Here is a 24,442-nt window from a genome sequence, read left to right on the forward strand (position 1 = left end):
TCCAGTTTTAAAAAGTAAACAATTAAAGGTCGGTTTGTTTGAATTGTATTTCAGAAACATTGTATCTGTTTTTATAACACCGTGTGGTTAACATGCTCTTATCTTAAAACATGTTTTCCACTGGAATTAGTGAATTAGTGACACGTTACCTGCCCTCTATTTCTTGTGTTAGCAATTATTGGTTTCTTTGTAAATAAGCACCAGATCCAAATGTGACACTTTCACATAAACAGGTCAGACGCCTTAAGGGGTTAGCGTTGTTTTTACATGCAGAGATTGGATGTAACCTTTGACCCTCTCAGACTAGCTTCAACATCCAGGACCAGTAAACCAGATTTAGCTTCCACTTGATCGTTTGTACCAAACGATGCATTTGCGGCTAAAAAACACTTCTAACATCAACATATGGGAAGTTCAGACTTTTGATGAATTTAATTTTTGGATTAACTGACTAATAATTGGATAGTGAAAGTTGTGTAATAGGAGCTTTAGCAGAATTTGAAGCAGATGAAAGCAAAAGTGGGTAGAAAAGATGTGCAAGGACGGTTTTTATCTTAAATGCACTTTTTTTTTTTTTTGCACAGTTTTGGCTTAATTACTGCTCTGTGTTCTGTCAGCAGATTGTCTGTAGACTCTCGTTAATGATTAATCAAATTCTGAATCAGTTGACAATTATTTAAATATTTGCTTAGTTGTTTCAGCCCCAATTTCAACAAATCTTTCCCTTCTCGTTGCTACACAGATCATCCCTCCTGCGAATATGGGCCGTAAATTTTCGGCGCCGGGACAGCTGGGTCCGACCCATCACGCAACCTCCAACTGCACAACCACCACCAGCACCCACCTGCCCAACCCGGCCAATCCCGCGGCCCCTATGGTGCCGAGGAAAGGCTCCCTGGGGCCAGTCACCCAGGGTTTCGGCTATGCTCCAGCCTCCTACAGTGCTTCTGCGTGGGCCGGACCCACAGGCAGCTGCCAGGTCGGCATGCACAACCCCTCTCAGCCACTAAAGCAGTACCAGCCCCCCACCTCGGGCTCGGTGTCCATGCACCAGGGCTACCACTTGGGAACAGGTCAGACCAGCCAGGCCACGGTCAGCCACGGAGGGACCAGTCCAAGGCCTACGTAGCCCAGTCCGGGCCCTGCTCCAGGTTGAGACAAAGGGCCAAACAGAGCAGAGAGGTCAGAGGTCAGGCAGTCGTTGACCCAAGAACCACAGCCTCTCTTTGCATTTTGCTGGTTAGCTGGCTTTGTGTTGTGCTTTTTTTTGTTTTGTTTTTTAATTTCATCTTTTTAACATTGTGTATTATTTCTGTTGAAGAGTTGACCGGTGTGGTTCGAGTCCTCTCAGGTAGATTTCAGTCTGTCTGACAACTGGTGGGAGAGTGCAATACACCTCCACAGCACAAAGCGCGTCACTCTTAGCCTGCCGTTAGCTGTGGAAGCAAGCTGTGACGAGTGAGGCGGCAGTGTCCGCAGAAGCACCGCACACCGAAGGCGTAACCAAAAGCAGCCACAGGTGACTTGAAAACAAGATGCTGCAACATCGTCATTCCTTTAGGAGGGACTGGGACGCTCATCCTTATTGATCTGGACTTTAGAACGGGCTGGGACTGCAGAACGGTGGAGCCGGTCCACACGGTGGTGGGGAGTAAAGTCGTTTGGCAAGTAGGAAGGAGAGAGTGAGTGTACAGAAAGTGTGAAATAAGAAGTGGAGTGACTCTGTAGGGTTAGAGGAAGGACTTGGTAAGTCAGGGAGGAGAAGTGACAGGGCTGCAGTACGGATGGATCCCAGAGACTACTGAGTAAAATGCAATAATGGTGAAGTAGATACAGTCCCTTATAACCGTGGCCTTAATCCCCAAACGCATCGAAACATTGACCTTGTACATAGAGATCAGTCCATAGGGTTATGATTCTATATTTGACATATTCCTGTCTGTGGTTTGAGTTTTCGATCATCCAGATTCACCTGTGAGAACATCGTCCTGGTGTTGATCACCACTAGTTTAACTGACAAGGCGGCGGCTGCAGGAGTTAACCCCACCCAAACATCAAATCACTTCTTTGACTTCAGCCGAGTTATGAATTGCTGATAACACGCATATCGTATCCAAATGAATATTATCGGGATAGTATTTAAAGAAGTTTTCTGTTGTGTGGACAGGCGGCGCAAAGTACACAAATACATGGGTTTACCGCAAAGTCTTGTCCCACAAGATATTTGTACCCATAACATTTAACTGTGACCTCTCACATCCCAAAGTGTCTGGGCTTTTTTTTTGTTGTTTTTTTCCTCTGTGATCTGTTTTTGTAAGCGTATATTTAATACAACAAACGTTCTTTATGGACCTGTATTCAGCCATCAGATTTTGATGTTGTTTCACTGTAATTATTATTAAAAGGTTGTTAAACAACATGTAAAGAAATATTAAAAAGTGCAATTGCAGGGTGGTTGCAGTTAATATCGTTCTCACCGCGCAGGAGTGAACCTGCTGTTTTATTAAGCTCTTCTAAGACCGCCCTGCGCCCATTTTCTATTTTTTGTTGTCGTTCTTGTAAATATGCTAAAGTGAGGCTTTCACATAATACTCCGTCATCACCACTCTTAATGCACACGCACTCTAAGCCGTAAACACGAGGAACACTTTAGTGCCTTGCATCCTCACTAATAATCGGTTCCAGATTCATCCAGCCCCCTGCAGCTTAAACCAGTACGAAAAGTTAAAAGCCACTCGACACGGTCGGTTCAGAGCATGCAACGCTGAAACAGACACAGAACCAAGAGCACAGTTAAAATGTGCCGTTTCTTTTCTCTCTACATTTACGTTTGTGTTGGTTGTGTAATCAGCTGTGTATTTCTACTTGACTCGTGGGAACATGGATTTTTGTTTTGTTTTGCTGACATTTTCTTTGTGAATTTATTACCAAACAACTTTATAGAAGCACGTGTTTTAAGTGGAGAGTGGGCTGTACAAAGGTTCAAAAGTCCTCCTGCTGACTCAGCTGCTGCCTCACCACCTCGCAGCAGTGCCATGCTGTTGTTGTGACTCTTTCGCCTGCTTGTAGATCAAATTGTTTAACTTCTCTAGAGAAAAAAATGACTTCCTGCAATGCAGAATATGCAATGTTTAAAGTTTTATAGGGGAGCGAGGGGTGTTGGAAACATTTGCATGCTGATGAAGTGTTAACTTCGACGTTTTTGATAACGGAATAAGTATTTCTTTTACTCTTTTGCTTTTCCTGACAGTCGTCAATATCACAGGCGCAACCTCAGCAACAGGTTATCAGCATGCTAGCTTTACTGGGTGTTTATTCCTATAAACAAACGACCAATTCACAACTTGGCCACTGCACAACACAAGCTCACAAAGGTTAACATCCATGTGCGATCACACAATTCCCAGAACCCCTCCGTCCTGTTAAAGGCCCCGGCTCACAGTTCCACTTGCATCCGATCCCTCCTGACTTCCTGTGAATCTGTCTCTGTTTTGTGTACATTTTTCCACATTGTACAAAATGTAAAAACAAATAAAAATATCAAATACAAACAATGTCTGTGCCATTTGTCTGTTTACAGGGTCTCCTCAAAAGATTTAAACATTTTATTCAGATTTTTCTATTTAAAACACTTTTAAGAGCAGAAGAGGTTTTCTGCAGACATTGTAACGTAGCAGAAATGCTGTGCAAGAGGAACACGAGTATGTTGAAAATAAATAAAACAAAGGTTTTAATCTAAGCGCAGAGTAAAGTGTCATGTGTCCAGCCGGCGTTTCTTCAGCTGCTGTTCTTGTCTGTATGGACTGAAAGCCTCACCTGGAAATCAGAGAAGAAGTTAAAATAAAAACTTCAGCCAGAGGCTCAGAAACTCTGAGATCATCTACCTGGTCTCCCCTGGTACTGATCGTTGTGCTGCGCTCTGGAGTGAGTGTTCGGGCTTCTGGTCGGCGCTCTGGAGTGAGTGTTCGGGCTTCTGGTCGACGCTCTCTGAGGTGTTTTGCTTCTCGTCTGCATCTGGTGACTCCCCGGCGTTCTGGGAATGCTCCCTCTGGGAGAAGATGCGCCTGCGGGAACGTCCAGCTCCTCGATCCCATCCAAAGTGAAATCCCAGAGTTCTGGGTCGTCTGCAGATACAGCGAGACGGGAGGAGGAAACCTCAGCAACTAAACCCGAGGCGATGGATTAAAGTTCTGATTGATCCAGTTGAGTTTTCTGAACGATCCAATATTAGCCCCATGTAAACCTTCTACTTGTAACTAATTACTGTCCACATTTTAGACTTTAATGGATCCATACCATCTAACACCGATTGGCCCTTCACATGAAACCTGCTCTTTAAGATCTACGCTTCTTTTCTAATTGAAAACTTGTGAGAAAAAAAAGCTAACTGTGATAACTTTCACTGTAATCACACCTGAGAAGGATTTTAAGTCCTTTAGACTATTTATCCCCCGTTTGAATAATCTTACCTGTACATGTGTTCCTGCCGGCTGACTGGTTTCCGGATGTTGTGTTGTCGCTAAACGCAGACGCACCGTCATCACCTGAGGAGCAGGGAAACAAAAAAAACAAAAAAAAAAAAACTGGAGATCAAATCTTGACATGTAAAATATGAACTAAGAATAGTTGAGAATAACTTTCTTATTGACAACCTCACAATGATTTAAATTGTTTGTGTGAAGCAACCAATCATGCTTTAGTGGAACCAGATTTGTCAAGCGGATGTTTTCACAATCATTTAACATAATCATGATTACATCATCTTCAATAATGCTAGTACTGCACATTTTTCCTCAACATGGATGTGGTTAGGTCTGTCACCATAACAAATTTTGCAATTTTGCTCAATGACAAATTGTCCCAGAAATGATTACCATTTCAGACAATTTTCAACATAATAATGGTACATTAATGCAAGTGCATCTTCCAAAAGATCATGTAACACTGGAACTGGGAAACATTTTAAATATTCAAATTAAATAAACAAAACAACAATAGTTAAAACAGGTGTGTGTAAACACAAAAGAAGAAGTGCTAACTACTTTGTACTGGGTGTCAAATGTTTGTAGCATTTTCCGAAGTGGCGGCTTTTCAACAATATTAAAGGGAAACATCTCTAATGATTGTTGAGATCATTTTAATTTATCATGCTATTAAATGTTTTATTGCGACAGTCTTAGATGCGATTCACCTCTAAAATGTACTTTTTGTTAAGTACTTCAAACTCAAACGCGTTTAATCTTTTCTAAGCTACAATACAGAAAAAATTAAAGGGTTCACTAAACTGTGTGAATCATATTTTCTCTGGCTGGATCTCTACCTCCCGTGGATCTCCGTCCCATCGCGACCTCCGCCTCCTCAGTCTTTGCTTGTTGCAGTTTCTGCTGCTGCTTCTTGGCCTCCATCTCACTCCTGAACTTCTGCTGCAGCTGCTGCTGCCGCAGCTTTCTCAGATGTTTGGGGTCCGCGGCGTCGGCAGTGTCCGCGGCGGCTGACCTTTAGAGGACGAAGGCGACGGTAAGAGGTGCTTTTTTTCTTTTCTTTTTTTTTTAAAGCAGAGATGACGGAATGAGATCGCCCCGCGAAGCGCGGTGTGTTCACCTGGAGAGGACGTTTTCTGTCTTTATGTCGGGGGCAGAGCCAGCTGAACTGGACCGGTGGTCCTCTGATTGGTTCTGATTGAGGACTCTGGGCTCCAGTGGCATCCTGGCAGGTTTTGTCGCACTCACTGGGTTTTGATCTCTGACCAGACTGCAGAAGCGGGCCTTCTCTATGGACGGCTGGCCCTCGGAGCGCTTCGTCTGTGCCGGGTCCAGATCCGGACGAGGCTGTGCAGAGAGAAGTGGTGACTGCAGAAACATCGACACAAAGGTTCAAGCTTCCTTAGTTATTCCTCACCTGTTTGGGAATCTTGTTAATGGCAAGGAGGTATTCCTTGTCCAGGATGCAGTTTCCGAGAGCGTTGCCAAAACATCTCCACATAACGAATAAAGACGTTATTTTTTCTGCACCAGTCCAAGCAAATTTAAGAAAGACAAACATGAAACTCTTCATTACTTCAGAGCTCTCTTCATGCCGTCTGTCACGGCTTCCTTTCTCGCCTTTTCCAGAGACAGAGCTTTAGACCTCAGACCCTCGCTGACTCCGTACCCCACATCCTCATGAAACGACCCGTCCTGGAAGGAAACAAATCGGTCCATTCCACAAATTCACATCGATGACATGAGTATTTAAGAAGTGGAAGGAAAATTATGCTTTGTTTCTTGCCGTTTGGCTTTATAAGTTTTGCTTATTTCAGGATCTCATTACAACAGCACCCCCTCGCTTTTCACATTTCAATCAGGAAAACCAAGCATTCCTTTACAGTTATGCACTACTTTGTGGTGCTCTGTCAAATAAAAATCCCAATAAAATGCATTGGATTTTGTGATTTTAATGTAACAAGACAGAGAAATACTACAAGCAGTCATTAATGAAGAGTTTGTGAATGTCCGGTGATTGTCCAACCTTCAGCTGCACTTTGACAAACGCACTGACTCCAACATAAAACTTCCCATTGATGAGGTCCACAAAGTCTGGAAACAAAGGAAAACTTGTTTTTATGATTACTTCTTAAGTTAAAAATCCTTGTATATTACTTTATTACTCACAAACTATTGGCATTTGACAAGTAACACGTCTTTGGCAGTTGACTCCACAAGCACTTCTTACCGACATTTTGCTGGGAAATGGAGTGAGACCATCCATTGTATCCAAACATCTCATTGGCCAGGCTGATGACGCGATGTCCTTCAATGTAGCAGACCTGTCCAAAACAGGAAAAAGGTTCGTTTAGCTCAAACCCCAGAGGCGGTTTGTTCCAGGAAGTCTTTAAAACGCTCGTCACGGCTTTGAAGAAACACAGAGTGTTGCCTTTTGTCCTCCTCCAGCCATTCTGGTGCTGATGAACTCGGGTCCCAGCCGCTGCTGCAGAGCGTTCTGCACGGCCCGGTACTCCTCCGCCGTGTAGGTGCACTGACCAGAGGCAGAGGTACAGACAACATTTATGATGAGAGAGGACACGGCAAAGATAATCAGTCAGTTTACAGCATGTTACAGATTAGGTATTTGACAATTTAAAGAATTAAATGTCATTTAACTCTTGATTTGTTTCTTGTTCTAATAAATCTCAGTAAGTTTAAGATTATAAACCAATTTAAACAACACAGTGCTTCCAATTCAGGAGTGTGGTGAAGAAAGCTGCAATTATTGTACATTATTGTTTCAGAAACTCATATTTTTCCATTCAGTTGAAATAGACAATGCAGTCAAACTTTGTTTTTCTCTAACCTTAGTTATTGCAGAACTACAATACACTATTCTGTCTTTTCCTGATGATTTCTTTCTTTCTTTATTTTTGTTGTAATCTTTTAAGCATTTTTGGAGTTGTGGTTATGAAATATTAACCTTGAAACTCTTTGAATCTCATCAGTCCTTTCCATAAGTCATAAAACAACACAATATGGAAATCAGCTTGTGATATGCAGAGTGAGTTATTGGACCATTTTGCAGCTGTTTTGGTAGCTTGCCTAGCTTAGATCAACTCTGTTTTAAATCCTATAACTCCAGTCAGATTAAGACTGGATTATCCAACACTAAGGAGATGTTAACTAAGGAGCAGGTTTGATCTTTGGTACCTTTACTTCAATTGTAAACAAGTAACTTTCTTTTACCTTAATAATGGATTAAGTTTGTTTAATTTATTCTTTATTGTCCTTAATAAATATAATAGAACATAAAAATGGCGCTTCTCTCTGCTTACTTGTCCGAAGCTCCTGGATGATGCATGGACACTCTTCTCCTCCGTGCTCATAGCTGTAGTCCTAAAATTATTAAATGCCCAAAGTGCAAAAATGAATTTACAGTATAAATAATTATGTCACAAGTAAAATTAAATGGGAAATAAATAAATGATTGTACTAAAATTTGCCAATAGTTACACATAAACACAAGATTTATGAATTAAAATATGAACTCACTGTATGATAATATCTTCACCCTGAATTTACTGAGTTATTTCATTGTTCATTTGGTGCAGTCCGCCATGAAATTATTAAAATTGTTGTAACTTCTTGATATTCCACTCATCTTAACTCCATCATTTTAGCCTCTCCCATTTACTTTTGGGTAACTTACTATATTTACTTTAGTTTAAATAAATACTACAACAGTTCCAAATGTTTTGTTAATATTCTACTTATGAAACATTATATTTCCATTTACTGTGAATTTGACGTAAATGTCAACCATTTGATGACTTTTTTGTTGTTGTTGAATTGTGACCCTGTTGGACTTCCATAGATGTACATAAACACGTAGCACAACCCAGTAGCTCTTTCTATTGTGTCAAGGAGCTTATTTAAAACTCCTAAATTATTCATAACATAAAAATAATTAGTGAAAAGTCTATTAAATGTTGAATACTTTTAGGAAAAACTCTCAATCTTCCCCTCTACTTGCTAATACGGTTTGTACCCAGGTCCGACTATGAATAACTACGAAACATGTAAGTATAACTCACCTCTTTAAGCTCCTCTAAGCTATTTTTATGATAAAAATTCACAGAAATATTTAAGAAATGAGCAGCCTACGTTTTCAAAGTAGCAACCGTGTTAATTTCCCGCTCGCTCTACCGGGGGAGGAGCCTCTTCATGCTGCTTTCATGACTATCGGAAAGGAAAGTGTCAACAAGCCCACGGCTACGAGAAATTGTTAAAAAATGTATAATTTAAAAGAAATAGTTAAATCATTAAGTAACTTACTTAATGATTTTATTTAGACACCTTTAGACTGCAACTGATAATATAGGAAGGAAGGGCAGGGAGAATTGGTAGAGAAAATTTCGAGGTGAACTTGAAGTTTTGTGTCATAATCTCTTGTCTTTATTCTACAGGGGAAATTTAAGCAAGAGGAGGCGCATGATAAACCAGAAAACGTCCAATAAAAATCAGGCAGATACTTTAAAAGATTCAAACCCATAAATATTTTACCTATTGGAAAATATACAAGCGCACTACGAAAAATAACTTTGCGTTTTTTTCATCATTTATTGTTCTTTTGGTCATAGTGATGTTTCAGTGCCCCTTATGTTTCATAATATCAGCTATTTTCCACCTGTACAGCTTAATATTTAAAAACATTCAGCCAAAGCTTTGGGGCAGATTTAAACTAAAACGTCATATTTCAGAATGGTCAAATCTTGTCTTAAATCCAGTAAGAATCCAAGTAAGGACTTAAAAATTGCTTTTCGCAGATAACAGAGATGCAGTTATTCCGCAAATAAGAATTGGGCATTTTTTCCCACTTTCTACGTTTACTCTGACGATGATGAATACAAATTCATGTTGCACTTTTTACATGTTCGCATTTAACCCATCCTAAAAGATCTGTATTATTTCTCTTCCACTCCCCAATTGTATTTTGAGTTTTTCTATGATTATTTTCCCCTCAAAAAAGATACATCGAAGTTTGTGGTTTAAATGTGCCAAAAAGTGAGCAAGCTCAATGTGTGGAAACATTTTTGCAAGGCGCTTTTCACTTTTATAACCACATAGCTCCATAGTTTTATGATTTGGTGTCAATCTAAAGTCGTGCAAATGCGAATTTTCCATCACTGAAGATACATTTTTCACTTTTTACTGTACATGTTTTTTTTTGTTGTTTTTTTTTTTTATTTAAGAATGTGTTTGCACTGGCAAGTGACAAAGACCTGCTTGCTCCGCAGCATTGTTTTTAAAGCCAGTGCAGATAATGTGTGTTTGATTGAAATCTTATTTTTCGTGCTGATAAGAGGCAATGTGGCACATGCAGTTCTTTTTCTTGCGCCACTATCTGTACATCTGCCACTATGTCCACTGCTCTTTCCTGTTTTGCTTATTATTGCTTCCATCAATGAACTGGCAATAAACTATCCCACGTGTAGCAGAGAAGAACTGCATGTTTCTGGCGGTGAAGCTCTGCGGTTTTCCTCGCTTGCATACAGCTATAATAATAACAAATAACCACAGCGCGCGTTCACGTGCATGCTCGTAACCGCGAACAGGTTTCTGCTCTTTTTTTTTTTTTCTGCATCTCGTCAAAACAAAGCGGGGGCGAGCCGCAGCCAGAGAGCGAGCGGCGGTTCCTGCCTCATGAATGAGAGGTCGGTCGGACCTTTCGTCCCGCACCCTGACGCCCGCCCGTGGGGCTGCGCAATCCGGCGTGGTGCAGCTAGAGGAGCCTCCCGCTGATGAGTCCCGGACAGAAGACGCTTCCTCTCGGCTCTACATGACCGCTTCATCCCACCGGGTGCGACACGACGGGATCAGGAACGGTGAGCGCAGGCTGCTGCTGTGGGCGGGCTGGGGGCGCATTTCACACACACACACACACACACCAACTTTGTTCCTAACAGTGATACTGTGTTTTTTTTGTTGTTGTTGTTGTTTTTTTTACTTGCTCATCTGCGTGTTTACATCCGTGCGGGTGTGTTTACCCCGGTGTTTTATCCATACAGGTAGTGGTGAATTAGAAAGCTCCACGTACGCACAGCTCGCTGCTGCGCGGTCCTCCCCTGCAGGATAAACGTGGACTGTTGATGGCGTGTCTGCGCCGATCGATTGGCCATCTAATGTCGGGGGGAAAGGCCGCTCAGTTGCAAATCAATTGGTCGGAAAAGAAACGGGTGGTCGATTAGAAATTAAAAAGCAGCATCGATCGGATGTGAGAGTGTAGTCGCAGCAGACAAGGAGGAGGGGAGAACAAAAGCAGAAATGCCCAGACTGGCGTGGCTTGGCATTTCTGCTAGACGCTTTCTGTTTTCCTCTCTCTGATCTGATTTAATCCGATAGTAATTGATCATATCTTCTTAAAACACACCCGTCAGCAGTCCTCACCACTATTTAACATTCTTCTGTAAAACCTTTGTTTTGTAAAGAGACATGCCAGACTGTTGTTCCCCCCTCTGACCACCGGATGGTGCTTTTGCTGTTGAGCTTCAGTTTTGTGTTTCTATGCAGGGAGACACCCAAATACACTGTAACTGTAAGGCCACAAAGCCTTTACAGGAACCATTCACTCACTTACTCACCGATGCATGTACACACATGCTGGTTCCCTTTTTTTCCGCTGATGTAATGAGTGATTCCAGGAAGGCTGCAGGGTGATTGCCAAACACTCGTCTGCTATTTCTGAATGACTTTTAACTGACAGAGAAGACACTGAAAGAACAACTTCTGTAAATTAAAAAAAAAAGTGTCAGTGTGTGGCTTGTTTTTGTTCTTCCCTTTTGACTAATGTTTTTGATTTATGTAGTTGTTGCTTCTTTCTCTGAGTGGTGTCAGCTCCATGAGAGAGGTTTTTGATCAGGCAGCAGGAGATCTTCCAGAACGGTTTCAAAGAACCTAGGTGCCACGGTTTCTGCCGTACGATTGTACGAAATAGATGCTGAATTGGTAGCAATGTTTTGTTGACATGGCGTATTCTCCCTGTGCGTCTCTGTGTTGCTCTGCTGATGGACTAGCAGCCTGTCCAGGAGTAGGACTGGTGGTTGGGGTTATTTATGCAAATTTCACATCAGGTTTCAGTAATAACTGCAGGTGAAACACATACAAAGAAGTCAAAACGTCCATCCATCAATCCATTACAGATGGTGAATTTGTTCAGCAGCCATTTGGCGAGAGGCGAGGTAAACCCTGAACAAGACCCAGTCCATCAAAACACAACAAAAAGTCACGCATACACACTAACACACACAGTCACTCATCAGGGCAATTTCTAGAGAAACTAGACATTTTTCTAGAAATTTCTAGTTTCTAGAAATTCAGAAAACATGTTTCAGAAACAAACATGTTTTCTGAAACACGTTTGTTTCAGAAAACTTTTGTTTGCAGAGACTTCATGATTACTTTTATTTGTTGTTTCTATTTTTTTTTTGTTCATTTGTTTTGGATATTTAAAATGTCTTCCAATTCCAGTGTTGAATGTTCATTAGACTTTAAAGTTGACAGGTTTTCCAGAATGCGTTCTTGCATTAGCATGCCATTACCGTTATATTACCTGAAAATTGTCTTAAAACAACAATATTATTGTTTATCGCAATATCTTCTGGGACAATTTATCGTCCAGCAAAATTTGTTATTGTGACAGGCCTGGTGCTGACAGGCTTTGTGTAACTGAAGGAAAATACTCAATAAGAATCTGAAGATTAAATGAGTGTGAATTTTTCAGAAAGGCAAGAATTTCAAGGAAAATCCATGGAATAACCTGAATATGAGAGTGCATGGAAAGGATGAAATGTTTGATGCTTATTTTCCCAGTGGTATCGGGTGGTGAGTGTCTCGCTGTGAAGGGCATAATAAACTTAAAGGTTCTGTGTCAGTGAATCATGGGAAAACCTCCTTGATGGTTGATTTTTTAACAAACTGAGGAACAGTTTGTTAAAAAATAAAAAAAAAATGTCCCACTGCAGCCAAAGCAACCAAACCACAAAAGTATTAAACTGCTAATTGGGAAAATAAATATTATGTTGGTGAATCAGTCAAGCTTGACCTCTCCTCTCTTGGTTTCATATTCGTAATATTTGTAGTGTCTGAACAGGGAGGCCTGGAAGGGACCCCCACTGTGAAGCAGCGGTTTGGCTCACTTTAAACCACCTTGCTTGTTTTTTCAAACATCTCTCCTGTAACCGTAACGACTGTTTTGCCTTCATTTCCCCTCCTCCTTCTCCTCCTCCTCCTCCTCAGATGCTTGACGGACTCCGGCGGCGGCACGCCTCCCGCTCCTCCCCCAGACCCCTTTCCCTCAACTTCAGCACCTTCTCGGCCCCTCCCCCGAGCCCGGACATGGACGGCAGCAGCACCGAGCATCCGTTCAGGAGGTGAGGCTCAGCTCCTGCCCGGTATTAACATTTAACACCATGCGGGTATCCTGGGGAAGAAACGCATGAAATATTAATTAGCATTAAGCCTGTTTCTGGTCCCAGATGATTTCCTTTACCCAGCTGAGCTTTCTCTGCAACACATGCTGGTCTGGTGATAATGATCTCATGCTGGGGATGCTTGATTGACTCGGTTCTTTCCTTTTGTTCATCTCATCAGTTTGTGGCCCTGCTTTTCATGCTGTTTGTGTTTGCGTGCCTGCGTGGGCGTGAAAGGGGATCTGTTGTTTACTGCTGTGCTGTCAGCACTCAGAGTTTCTGGACTGCGTGGGTTTAAACTCATCGTGTCTTATTTTTCAGAGAGCTTGTTTTCATCACCCATCTCTTTTGAAAATATGCATAGCTTATTTTTTCCCCCCTTCTCTTTCTCCCTCTATGTTTTAAAGTTTAATTTTCAATTGAGGACACTTTTTTTTTATGACTGCACCAAAGTAGGTCCTAAAAATTACAATTAGGCTACATCCAGGTTCCTGAAATAAATGAGGATTTGGAGGACCTTGTCTCCTAAAGGGGATGTCCCATATAGAGAGGAAGAGCAGTGACTCAGCCCAGCAGATAAAGTTTCAGCTCTTCAACCCTCAGAGAGATTTGTAGCAGCGCTCATTCTAGTAGAATCTGGTTCGGTTTTCTGTGAGGTCTTGATCACTCTGCTGTCATTTTTAAACAGGCTGTTTTACTGCGCTGAATCAAAATCTATGAGAAATTCTAAAACTCTACCCTATGAACCAGGAAGTGTTGATAAATTAACGTAAACATTTCATGTTCTAGAAGTTGGGACCTAAACTCGAGTTCTTTTGCAGCTTCTCCGTACGGTCCACATCCACACAGCATGATTCCCTAACAAATCTCTGTCGTCTTTAAGCTACAAGGAGACAAAATGTTACCAAGTTGTTTTTAATCTAGTTTATAACTTACAACTAACTTTTCAACAAGATATAGGAGCTTGTTTTAAGTCAATAATTTCTTAATATTGATTTAAAATGAAGTGCTACTTCCACTGGCATTATTTCATTTATTATATTGGAATATTCTCTTGCTATAAGTGAAATAATCTGCCAGTGGAACTTGTATTGTTTTATTAATATTAAGAAATTATGGACTTAAACAAGCTCCTATATCTTCCAAAAGGTTATTTAAAAGTTAGTTGTTATCTTATTTCAAGTGCACTAAGATATTTGCACTAGAAACTAGACCAAAAATACTTGTTAAGGTTTGGTCTTTTTTTACAGTGTACAGTACAGCTATATTAATACTGCGAATAAATTACAGGTAAACTCTTTTTATATTCACTGCCCTCTCAGCAAATTCTTCAGTTGTTGCAATATTTACAACACTAAAAGTCACCAGATCATAAGTGCAAAGAGCAGTTCTGTAATAATAATTTAATTCATTGTGTGAAAAACTAATTGTTCTCTAAACAAAATAAGTGATTGTGCCACACTTACAGGATGTTTGCTGTGGAGGGAGACTGATGTGATTTTTCTCTAGTGCTGTTAGTTCATCAGGACTTCACACTTTTGTCTCATCAGTCCACATATAAAAACACTATTAATGTGGAGTAAAGTCTCAAGCTAAAAACTAAGTTTCATAAATAAATGACTCAGAATATTTTAGCGGCGTTGTTTTGCAGCAGAGGTCTGTTTTTCATTTGTTCGTTTTCCGCGTCCAGCTGTGGTGAAGCAGGAAAACCTTCTTCATTGTCTCGCACCGTGTCGCTGCTTCCTGTCGCTTTTTCCGCCGTTGTCAATAAGCCATATGACTTCCTTCTCCTCTTCTCAGTGCAGTCGCAGCAACTGCTTTAGGCCTGCTTACCCTGCAGTTCCTCTGGCATCTGTGCCCTGCATAAATATTTGTTTGCATCAATGGCCGTATTGTGCCGACTGCGAGGCGGTTGAAGGAGGCAGAGAATGCCCCCGGCGGTGCGTGTGCTATTGTTTTCCTGCTCTTCTGAGAGATCCGGCGGCGCAGCGACACCGTGCTTCACCTCCCAGCTGGGCTCCACCCATCCTGCTCTTTGCTTGTTGCCCCAGTCTCACCATGCACCACTCTGTCCTACTTCTCTCCTCCTCCTCCTCCTCTTCCTCTGTCACCGGCTGCTCTTTGTTTTCCTTTTTTTCCTCTGCCGTTTGAGTTCTCCTCTGCCCCGGAGCCGTCTCCTCGTGTTTCCTCTGCGTATGTCGGCTCATTGTCTGACCTTCTTTCTCGTCTGTCCCCTGTCCACCTTTAATGTTTTCCTCATGAGGACTCTGCACCGGCTGAAGTTGATGAGCTCGCCAAGCCTCAGTGAGCTCGGTAAGAGTGAGAAAAGTTCACCGGAGGACAGAGGTGAGAAGCAGAAGAGGGCCGGAGCCAACGCCACCTGGAACAGGTAAACCAGATCCGAGCGGAGGCAGAAAACACGCCGGACTCAGACCAGCAGTAAAGTGCGGTTTCTGTTTGCGTTGCAGCATCCACAACGCTGTCATAGCAGTCTTCCAGAAGAAGGGCCTGGCCGATAATGAACTCTACACCCTGAATGAAGGCGTCCGGTAGGTTCAGAAATCAACCCAAGACGCGGATTCCCCAACCGTGAAGCTCCAGCTGCTTTATTTTAGACTCTTGATCCAATTTTGTGCTGTAATCCGTGTAATTACTGTCTGTCCAGCGCTTTGCTGCTGACTGACTGTTTTCTTCTCAATGACCTTGTTTGTGTATGATGTGTATGTGGGGCTGTGGAGTCATGTGGTCAGGCCAGATATCTCATTATCTCTCCGAGCCAGACCCATCACTTCTCTCTGCCTCCACGTTAGCCGACTGAAAATATTTCCGGAAAAAGCCACAAAGACGTGGATTCATCTTTTCTGACCACAGGAGGCTATGAGCATAATGTTCTCCAGGAAAACAGACTGTTTTCACGCCGTCTTTGTTTTCACCGGGAAACAAAGACGGTTGCTTTACAAAACATGGTTCAATATTTTATTACAAATTCATCCAGTGCATTTTATCATTCAGAGTTTTGAAGATAAACGCTTGCTGTCTTTTTCAGGCATTTGTTGAAAACTGAGCTGGGCTCTTTCTTCTCAGAGTACCTCCAGGTAACACATGTTTAGCTCCTCTTTTTAAATTCATTACTGACCTGAACCTCACTGTTTTATCAGACAAGAACATTAATGACGATAAATTATACTCTTATATCACGACCATAACTGTTGTCGACTTTCCACAGAATCAGCTTCTGACGAAAGGCATGGTCATTCTTCGGGACAAGATAAGATACTATGAAGGTAGGTCTGGGTTAACGTCTGGCGCACGCTTTAACTCATTTAGCCAACATCTGAAAAAACAAAACCTTCACATCACCCTGAAAATGCAGCAATCCGCTGAAGTTGGTGGGAAGATGGATATATCTAGTGCAAGGTTATACTTGAGGAAACCCATTTAAAGGCTGAAAATTAGTTGCGAATGGGGTTTAGGTTTGACTTGCAGGCAGAAAATCACCCTGAAGATGCAGCTGAAGCTACCAGATCGAGGCATAAGAGCTTGAGCAGTTTTGCTTTGATGAATGCATAAAAAGGTTCACCTCTTCATGCTGGTAGAGACATAACCCAAAAGACTTGCGGCCATAATTGCAGCAAACGCCGAACACAAAATCCTTCCTAAACTTTTCGGATTGCTCTTAACGTGTGTAATCTTCCCCTTCGTCTCCGTTCGCTGTTTGGTAATGGCCTATCGCATAAGCTCTGAATAAAACACATTGCAGTTTGTTGTAGGAATGTGACAAAACACGGTGAATGTAAACAGAAATGAATCCTACGAGGCATTGTTTTTGTGACTTTGTCTCCGATTCATGCAGGCCAGAAGTTACTCGACTCGCTGGCGGAGACCTGGGACTTCTTCTTCTGTGACGTTCTCTCCATGCTGCAGGCCATCTTTCACCCAGTCCAGGTGCGCACAAACTCCTGAACAAGCTGCTTGTGTTTTCTTTTTTTTTTTTTTTTCTTTTTTAGTCCACATCTCTTCTGTTGAATCTCTTTCCTGGGTGGTGCTCATTGCGGTTTCCTGTGAATCTTGCAGGGTAAGGAGCCCTCTGTCAGACAGCTGGCCCTGCTCCACTTCAGGAACACCATCGTCCTGAGCGTGAAGCTGGAGGACGCGTTGTCTCGGCCGCGCGCCCGCGTGCCCCCCTCCGTCACGCAGATGTTGCTCATACTGCAAGTGAGCAGAACGTCATCTCCCACTTCCGCTCTCATTTGTTCAGCTCTTTTTGTTTTGAACAGAAGCAGTGCGTCGTTCCTTTATTTGCACCTTCAGTGACGTTTCTTGTTTTGGTTTTGGAGTTCGCATCCTTCTGCAGGAAGATATCTCAGACGTTACACTCATGACTTAAGACGTGTTCATGCTCTTCACAGTTATGTTGAGACTAAATGAGCGCTGGATTTTATTCGGTGTTATTGCAGAATTTAAAGGCATGCCACACTTTTCAGACTTTTATTTGTAAAACCTGCTAATCCTTCATTCTTCGTTCCTCTGCACAACTCTGCACGTCTTTCTGTAGGTTAACCGTTACTTATCAATGTTGATGTTGGGTTTTAATCATGTTTGGGTTAATATTTACCCACATTAATATCTTAGCGAGTCACAGAGGAGTAATGATAGTCTTGGCTTAATTTTGGATTCATGTTTGGATACTCAACAAGACAGAAAAAGTTTCCTATTTCTGACCTTTAAGGACAGTCTGTTATTTATAGCGTTGAGGTTGATACCATTCTGGTAACCATTATCTTAATCTGTTTTATCCATTCAAAAACCAAATTTTATTATTTTTTTTAAAAGTGTAGGGCTTCTCAAAGCTTCTCCAAATATTAGTGGAGGTTATTTCTATGTATTTGAGTGTAAAAAGAGAAAATTTAGAATTCATTAAAATTTTTGCAGCCAGTTCTTGCTATTAAAATTCGTTGATGTTATTTGCTGTACTACTGTAACAATTGAATTGAATCATATGACAATGCAAAATTATAATCACCAAAATCATTTTAACTCTGAAATTGTTGAACCACTGACAAGAGTTGGGTAGTAACTAGTTACATTTACTTGAGTAGTATTTTGAAAAAAAAAGAAAAAAAAAAGACGCTTTTAGGAGTATTTTTACTACGCTGCACTCTTTACTTTTACTTGAATAACTTTATTATGAAGTATCACTTCTCTTAAAAATAATTCTGGATTCTCAACCTACTGTGAAAACAAACATTTTAATTAAAAACCAGACACACACCTGCAGTTTTTGTTAAAGTTTCATAAGTTTTACATTAAAAGAAATTAATTTGTAAAAAAAATTCTTTTTCATACAAATAAAAAATCTTTTCATTTTAATCTTTAAAATACAAACATTTCCACGTAACTTTATATTTCGGTCCATCTGGTGATGTAATTTTTCAGTATTTTACACGTTTTACCACATACTTTTTTACTCGAGTTATTTCTTGGACGGCTGTAGAAATGAGTAGAAATATGTTGAGGTAGTGCTGCTCTTACTTGAGTACAGGTTTCGGGTTCTCTGCCCACCTCTGCCTTTGACCCAACCGGTCAGGTTTTTGTACCTCTGTGTGTTTCAGGGGGTCCACGAGTCGCGCGGCGTTAATGAGGATTATCTAAGACTGGAGTCTCTGGTACAGAAGGTGGTCTCGCCTTACCTGGGCACCCACGGCCTTTACTCTGGAGAGGAGGACGACGATCACTGCTGCGTTTTTGGTGAGCCAGAAGCAAAGCAGTAACTGTGTGCTGTATTTTGAAAGGTCTTTAAATGAAGCCCTCCCCTGCTCTCGTCTCGTGTTACAGACAAGCGTGTCCCGTGGGGCTGGCCCAAGTCTGCAGACCAGCCGTCCAAAAACCCTGTGGTACGATCTAAGAGCTACAACATCCCCCTGCTGCTGACTCCCGTGGCGGAGTACGACCCGGATCCCAGCTCGGCCGGCAGCGGAGGGATCCGCCGCCACTCGGCTTGTGAGATTATATCATGCCTGGAGGAACAGGGGCTGACCTACGCCAACCTGGCTCCAGGGTCTGAGCTGTCCGGTCCCTCCTCCAACAGACTCTGCGTGGGCTCTCAGTTTAATGGTAGGACTGATTTCTAACTGGTTTCACCCACCATTTTACCAAACAACACCAGAACTCGTAACGACACAACCGTGCTGTTTTATTCCACAGGGATTATACAAGCAGGCGCCGGTGCCATGGACCTGGCCGTGTCCTCTCCTTCCATCCTTCATTCCTCAGGCGCGCTCCACGGCACGGAGGCCACCACCACAGTGACCGACCTCAGCAAGGGGGCGTCCTCCTCGCCGCCCAGTGAATCGTCCAGCCCTGAAACCATAATCGGACAAGTTCCGGGGTCTGCCGGCTCAGACTCGGATGGGATATTCATTGAGTTCCCTTCTCACTCTTCGGGTGGAAAGAGCCTTAGCCGCGAGAGCAGGCAGAGCACTGTGTAGCTGTGGTCCCCTTCAGGGACCCGCAGCGAGGGTGTGCGGGATTATTTTGGTAGAAAATGGGACGCAAAATTAATACATTTCAGCAAAAGGGTACATCTTCCATTTTACTTTTATGCTTTCAATGACAACCTTCTTCCAGTGTGGATATTATTTAAATTCCTTTATGAAACCTTTAAGCAGCGACGGAAAAAAAAAATCAGCATGCATGTCCAAGTTGACATGAAGTGGTACTGATGGCTGAAGATGTGTTGATCCTAAATGATGAAACCTTTTCACTGTTTTTTTTTAAAAAGTCCCAAGTCCTGACAAGATGATGCAATCAACAAACACAAAAGAGCATCTAAATAACTTAAAATGTTATTGAAATGTTACTTTATTCCAGGAATTCGTCTTAAAAAGTGAAACTTATATATTGGATAGACTCATTACACACACACACAGCTCTTCAAACATTTATTTCTGTTAATCAAATGATTATAGCTTACAAATAACAAAAACCCAAAACACAGTTTCTCAGAAAATAATACTGTTCAAGATAACTGAAATTATTAGTTATTGACACTTTCCACAATGAGAGAGAGTAAGCCACAAATGCTTATTTTACAGAAGGTGAAAGTTCCCTTATTGCTGCATGCAATGATACTAGTGGAAAGTTGAGTGGAAGGAAAAGTGTGGTAGAAACAGCTTCAGTTGTCCAATCAGTTGTCTTCCTCGTGATTATGTAGATCATAACATTTCCATAAAACAGACGTCTCAAAAGGAGCTTAGACCAAGTATCACAGTAGTTATTCTCCTGAAACACCGACTCCCTCTGCAGCCCTTTGAATGTACTTTGCTTCACAATCCTCTCAAGGTTGTGGCAGTTACTGTTGCATATGGATCCTTTTATTCCACGCCATTTTTCCTTCCATGTAACTTTCCATGTTTGCATGCAGCAGTCTGTATCTTGTGCGCACCCTTCTTGTGGAAAGTGTCAGCTACAATCTGCTGGCGTCGGAAATCTTCGCCTGGATTGTGTCGCTTATAGGATGACCTTAACATAAACGCCTTTTTTTTTTTTTTCTTCATTGGCTTATGTAATGTTCGCATTTTCAGAGAAACTAAATTGTGAGGTTTTGTTGGTTGTAGACCGTAATGAATAAAATTACACTTATGAGTTTCATTTTGAAGCTGAAAAACTGAGATTTTCTGTGATGTTCTTAATCACTGAGATAATCTGAATTCGTCTGAGTGTCAAAAGCTCCATTTGCACTAAAAATCTTACTTCTTATAGTCTGTGAGGATACAGAGCATTAAAAAAATGATTCCCCTGCCAATGATAAGGTAGTGCATGTCGTTTACAACTAAAAATATATTAGAATGTCTTTTAAAATTTAATTTATAAATGTAACTACATATCAGTGAGACACAGAGTATCCTAAGTGGATCAGGTTTGGAAGGTAAAGTATTATGAGACAAACTGACACTGTTGATTTCTTTTTTTTTTCTTTTCTTGGTTGTTTTATGGTGGGAAAAATAAATATTTCTATTCATCCATTTCCTTTAATTCAGTTATTTCCTTTAGTTGTTCTCTTGCTTCCCTGGAGAATATGTACCTTAAAAAAAAAACTACACATTATTTTTTGTTACAGGTTGTTTTGTATTTGTGTACTTTGATGAAGACTCTTTTATATTTCCTGTTTTTGCGCCTTCGTGTGCTGCTTGGGGGTCAAGAGGTTTTCTCGCTTTTCAGCGGCGCTCAGAGCGCTTAATGCAAAATTATTTTGTGACTGCATTTGCTTTTTCTGCATGGGCATCGTGGTTCAAGGGAATACGACAATGTTTGTTTACATTCGACAAAGATGGAAACATTTTCAACTGAATGTTGTCTCACACTGTATTTTGCACCACCACTAACATGTAAATAAAAGTATGTTTTTTTTTTTCTTTTTTTTTTTTAGAAAGGATAGATCTTGTACAGTGAACATTTGTCCTTAAAGGATTAGATTTTTTTTTTTTTTAAATAAGAACTTTTTAAAATAATCTTTTTTCAATGATGTTTTACCTCAAAGCATTTTGTACTTTACTTTTTGGACAATCTATGATGTCTCCAGAATTGTACTTTGTATAAATTTGTTATACTGGCCCCATAAAAATAAATAAATTTCAGTAATATCTAAAAAAACAAAAACAAAACATATATATACTATTTTAAATTGAATTGATTATTGATGTATGAATGAATAGGGTATTACTCAAATCTTCTTCTCCTGTCCCTTTCAAAGTAAACAATGTATTCTTGATTTAATTTAGTTATTTATCTACCAAGTTGGATCTTAAGGGTCACAGAGGTTTTAAACATTCTTCTGCTAAAGATGTTCATCACACTAAAATCCTTCAATTTTAGTTTAATCTGATTGGTAATTTCAGCCAACATCATCACCAGGGTTTGGTGTTCTCTTATGGCGTTGATGCAGACATTTTTTCACAGATAGACATATCTCATTCCTGAATAATATGTTGGTTTGAACATTTCCATATTTGTTTATGATAATTTGAACAGAGAAACACACCATTTTCAGGCATCTGGAAATTGGACCCAAAGAAGAATCAATCATTCTCATATATTTTCTGATTTCATTTGATTTCCTTATAATGTCACAAAATGAAACAGTAGTTTGTAGTTTTCATTAGCTAACAAAGCTATAATATCATCAAACACTAATGTTTGTCTGTGCAAACTGAAGTTCAAAGTTACAAATTCTCTTTTTAGTTATTCTGGAATTTGACAAGTAGAGCACATTTTGTTAAACCTACCTGTCCTAAAACCGGAAGAGTTTAGTCTGATTTACTTTCCAAACTGTGAGAAAAAACCTGCGGTATGCAAACATATGATTTCAGATGTCATGGGTTCCCATTTCTTTCTTTAATAGTTCATCGTCATTTACCATAAAATCTTGCTAGTGTTTTCGGTGTAGTCTGATAGAAACTGATAAAGTAATTGTAACAAAAAAAAAAAAAAAAAAAAAAAATTGTATACCTTTAATTTGAAAGGAGTACAGGAAACGCATCACGTTGTTAAAAACACAAACCGGAAATGTATTTTTAGCTTAAAGCTAACGTCAACTACGTGGTTGGTTTGCTGTTAAACGGCTAAAGATAAGTGTTTTCTTGCTAACTAGCTGGTCTTTTAAACTGTATTTATAAGGAAATAGTCCCGGTAAACTCGGTAAGAGCTCTTCTTATCACATTGTTTTAGTAGCATAGTAACTCACTCAGTACTGAGTGAGTTACAGTAGCTTTATATACACCCGCTGCTGGACTTTAGTTATTTCTTATTTATCGTTTGTGTTTTATTTCAGCTGCCAGACAGAGAGCTGTCTTCCTGCTCTGGGATCACTCCGCCACCTTCGCTGCGCTCTCCGGCCTCGTTTCCAGCCTCAGTCTGTGGATGAGCCTGGCCAGTCGCCGCCTTCCTAGATGAAGATGTCCCTGGCTCAGCGAGTCTTTCTCTCCTGGATCTTCGCCCTGGTCTTCCTCATCATGCTTGCCCTCAAGCTGGACTCCAAAATCCAGTGGAACTGGTTCCTGATCTTCCTCCCCGTCTGGATCTTTGACACCATCCTCATCCTCATGCAGATCGTGGAAATGGCTGGTCGCTGCAAGCCGGACTTTGACCCCAGGGACGAGGAGAAGAGCGTGAAGAGGAGGCTGTGGTACCTGTCGGCCCTGCTCCTCAAGCTGGCCTTCTGTCTGACTCTGTGCTCCCGGCTGCAGAAGCTGACGGACATCTGGGTCAGCGTGGTGTGTGTCCCACTTTGGGTGCTGCTGGGTGGAGCGCTGCTGGAACTGGGATACAGTGTTTTCCATTACAGGAGGGACTGAACGAGGGAAGAAACCCTTACAAAACGGACACATTGTTATTTTTTATATATATTCACCTCTTAACTGAGGATGCACAGTTTTAGTTATTTTAAAACCTGCTGCTCTTCAGTTGTAAGGGACTGAGATTGTTTTTGGTTGCACCATAACAAGAGAAAACATTGGCACTTTGCTTTACATCTGACAACTTCACATCAATTTCAACATGTCTGGGATTGTTGAATTAAATCCAGCCCTCTTTTAAATTTTACTCACAATACCGCTTTTTAACAATTTTAAAGTAAAATAAAAAAAGAGAGACTTAAGCTGGTTTTAAGATCCTCCATGAACATCATTTATTGATTTTTGCTGCACTGTGTCAGAGGTTTTATGCTATTTTGTTCTCCAAGGAGATAAAAGTCAATAGTTATCTGGATGGATTAAATATTATTTACATGTTGTCTGTAGACGGTAAGGACAGACTTACATATGGAAAAAATATATGATTCTTATTATCTTATTTAAGAATAAAATAAGAATAAAACATAACTGAAAGTGTGGAGTTTGTTTTTGGGCACTTGAGTAAACATTTTAGCCATTTTTTTCATTTTGATAGCTGCTGGTGTTTTGGGGGAATGTCTCTTTACTGAAATATTCAGCCCCAAATATTTATTCCCAATATCTCTGACCGGTTTCTTTGTCTCTGACTCTCCCACCTGAGCCGTGACTCTCTGCAGCCACTCCAGAGACATCTTGATATCTTGACTGCTTCCTGATTTTTGCGTGTTTCTTTCTTCATGTATGACACTCTTTTATAATTTGTTTGTAAAAGAAAAAAGTGCCTTATGTTTGTCTGTCATTAAAACCCTTAAACATTGAAGTTTGTAGCTGTAAAGTGAAAAAAATATGAAAGTTTTTTCAAGTCACTGTTATTGCAAAGTGAAACATTGGTATGATTGCGGTGCAGGATAAAGTATAAATATAAATAACTATATAACTAAATCATTACCTTAATCGTTTATTTTAAAATGGAAAATATAAACAAAGTTCTATAATTGTTTTTATGTGTGCAAGGCATATCATTTGAACTATTTCATCGCTGTGTGCTGCAAGACGTCATAAATTCACTTTTACTTTACTTTTTACTCATTTATGTTAGCGGGTGAAGCTCATAGTTGGT

At 40.8% G+C, this 24,442-nt stretch overlaps 4 protein-coding genes across 8 annotated transcripts in view; 3 read left to right on the forward strand and 1 right to left on the reverse strand.

Moving 5' to 3' along the window:
- Positions 1–3,554, forward strand: part of LOC106926589 (serine/threonine-protein kinase WNK1-like) — a 29,354-nt gene extending 25,800 nt beyond the window's left edge. For all 3 annotated transcript variants that reach the window (XM_088006316.1, XM_088006317.1, XM_015001603.2), the window contains one exon: positions 743–3,554. In XM_088006316.1, coding sequence (XP_087862442.1) covers positions 743–1,129 — 387 coding nt within the window. In that variant the 3' untranslated portion in view covers positions 1,130–3,554. The remainder of the gene's footprint in view (positions 1–742) is intronic.
- rad52 (RAD52 homolog, DNA repair protein) lies at positions 3,285–9,788 on the reverse strand. Of its 2 annotated transcripts, XM_088006318.1 has the most exons (13): positions 8,561–9,788; positions 7,802–7,862; positions 6,913–7,014; positions 6,712–6,805; positions 6,508–6,575; positions 6,058–6,176; positions 5,899–5,974; positions 5,602–5,828; positions 5,321–5,496; positions 4,470–4,544; positions 3,948–4,124; positions 3,885–3,914; positions 3,285–3,816 (listed from the first exon to the last, which is right to left on the reverse strand). In XM_088006318.1, the coding sequence occupies exons 2-13, from the start codon at positions 7,850–7,852 to the stop codon at positions 3,755–3,757; spliced, it is 1,257 nt and encodes a 418-aa protein (XP_087862444.1). In that variant the 5' UTR covers positions 7,853–7,862; positions 8,561–9,788; the 3' UTR covers positions 3,285–3,754. The 2 variants fall into 2 exon arrangements, with proteins under 2 accessions (XP_087862444.1, XP_014857095.2); XM_015001609.2 differs by having other exon boundaries at positions 3,885–4,124.
- Positions 9,789–10,131: 343 nt separating this feature from the next.
- prr5a (proline rich 5a (renal)) lies at positions 10,132–21,597 on the forward strand. Of its 2 annotated transcripts, XM_015001606.2 has the most exons (11): positions 10,132–10,351; positions 12,762–12,895; positions 15,198–15,323; positions 15,403–15,483; positions 15,981–16,029; positions 16,161–16,218; positions 16,788–16,879; positions 17,009–17,149; positions 18,547–18,682; positions 18,770–19,048; positions 19,139–21,597. In XM_015001606.2, the coding sequence occupies exons 2-11, from the start codon at positions 12,762–12,764 to the stop codon at positions 19,420–19,422; spliced, it is 1,380 nt and encodes a 459-aa protein (XP_014857092.1). In that variant the 5' UTR covers positions 10,132–10,351; the 3' UTR covers positions 19,423–21,597. The 2 variants fall into 2 exon arrangements, with proteins under 2 accessions (XP_014857092.1, XP_014857090.2); XM_015001604.2 differs by lacking the exons at positions 10,132–10,351; positions 12,762–12,895 and having other exon boundaries at positions 14,284–15,323.
- Positions 21,598–21,715: 118 nt separating this feature from the next.
- On the forward strand, positions 21,716–23,811 carry tmem60 (transmembrane protein 60). Its single transcript, XM_015001594.2, has 2 exons — positions 21,716–22,630; positions 22,764–23,811. Exon 2 carries the CDS (start codon positions 22,882–22,884, stop codon positions 23,284–23,286), a length of 405 nt encoding a protein of 134 aa, XP_014857080.1. The 5' UTR covers positions 21,716–22,630; positions 22,764–22,881; the 3' UTR covers positions 23,287–23,811.
- The last annotated feature ends 631 nt before the right edge of the window (positions 23,812–24,442 follow it).

Source organism: Poecilia mexicana, unplaced genomic scaffold (genome assembly GCF_051168715.1).
Source record: "Poecilia mexicana isolate PSO_F unplaced genomic scaffold, ASM5116871v1 scaffold_6, whole genome shotgun sequence".
NCBI classification, from domain to species: domain Eukaryota; kingdom Metazoa; phylum Chordata; class Actinopteri; order Cyprinodontiformes; family Poeciliidae; genus Poecilia; species Poecilia mexicana.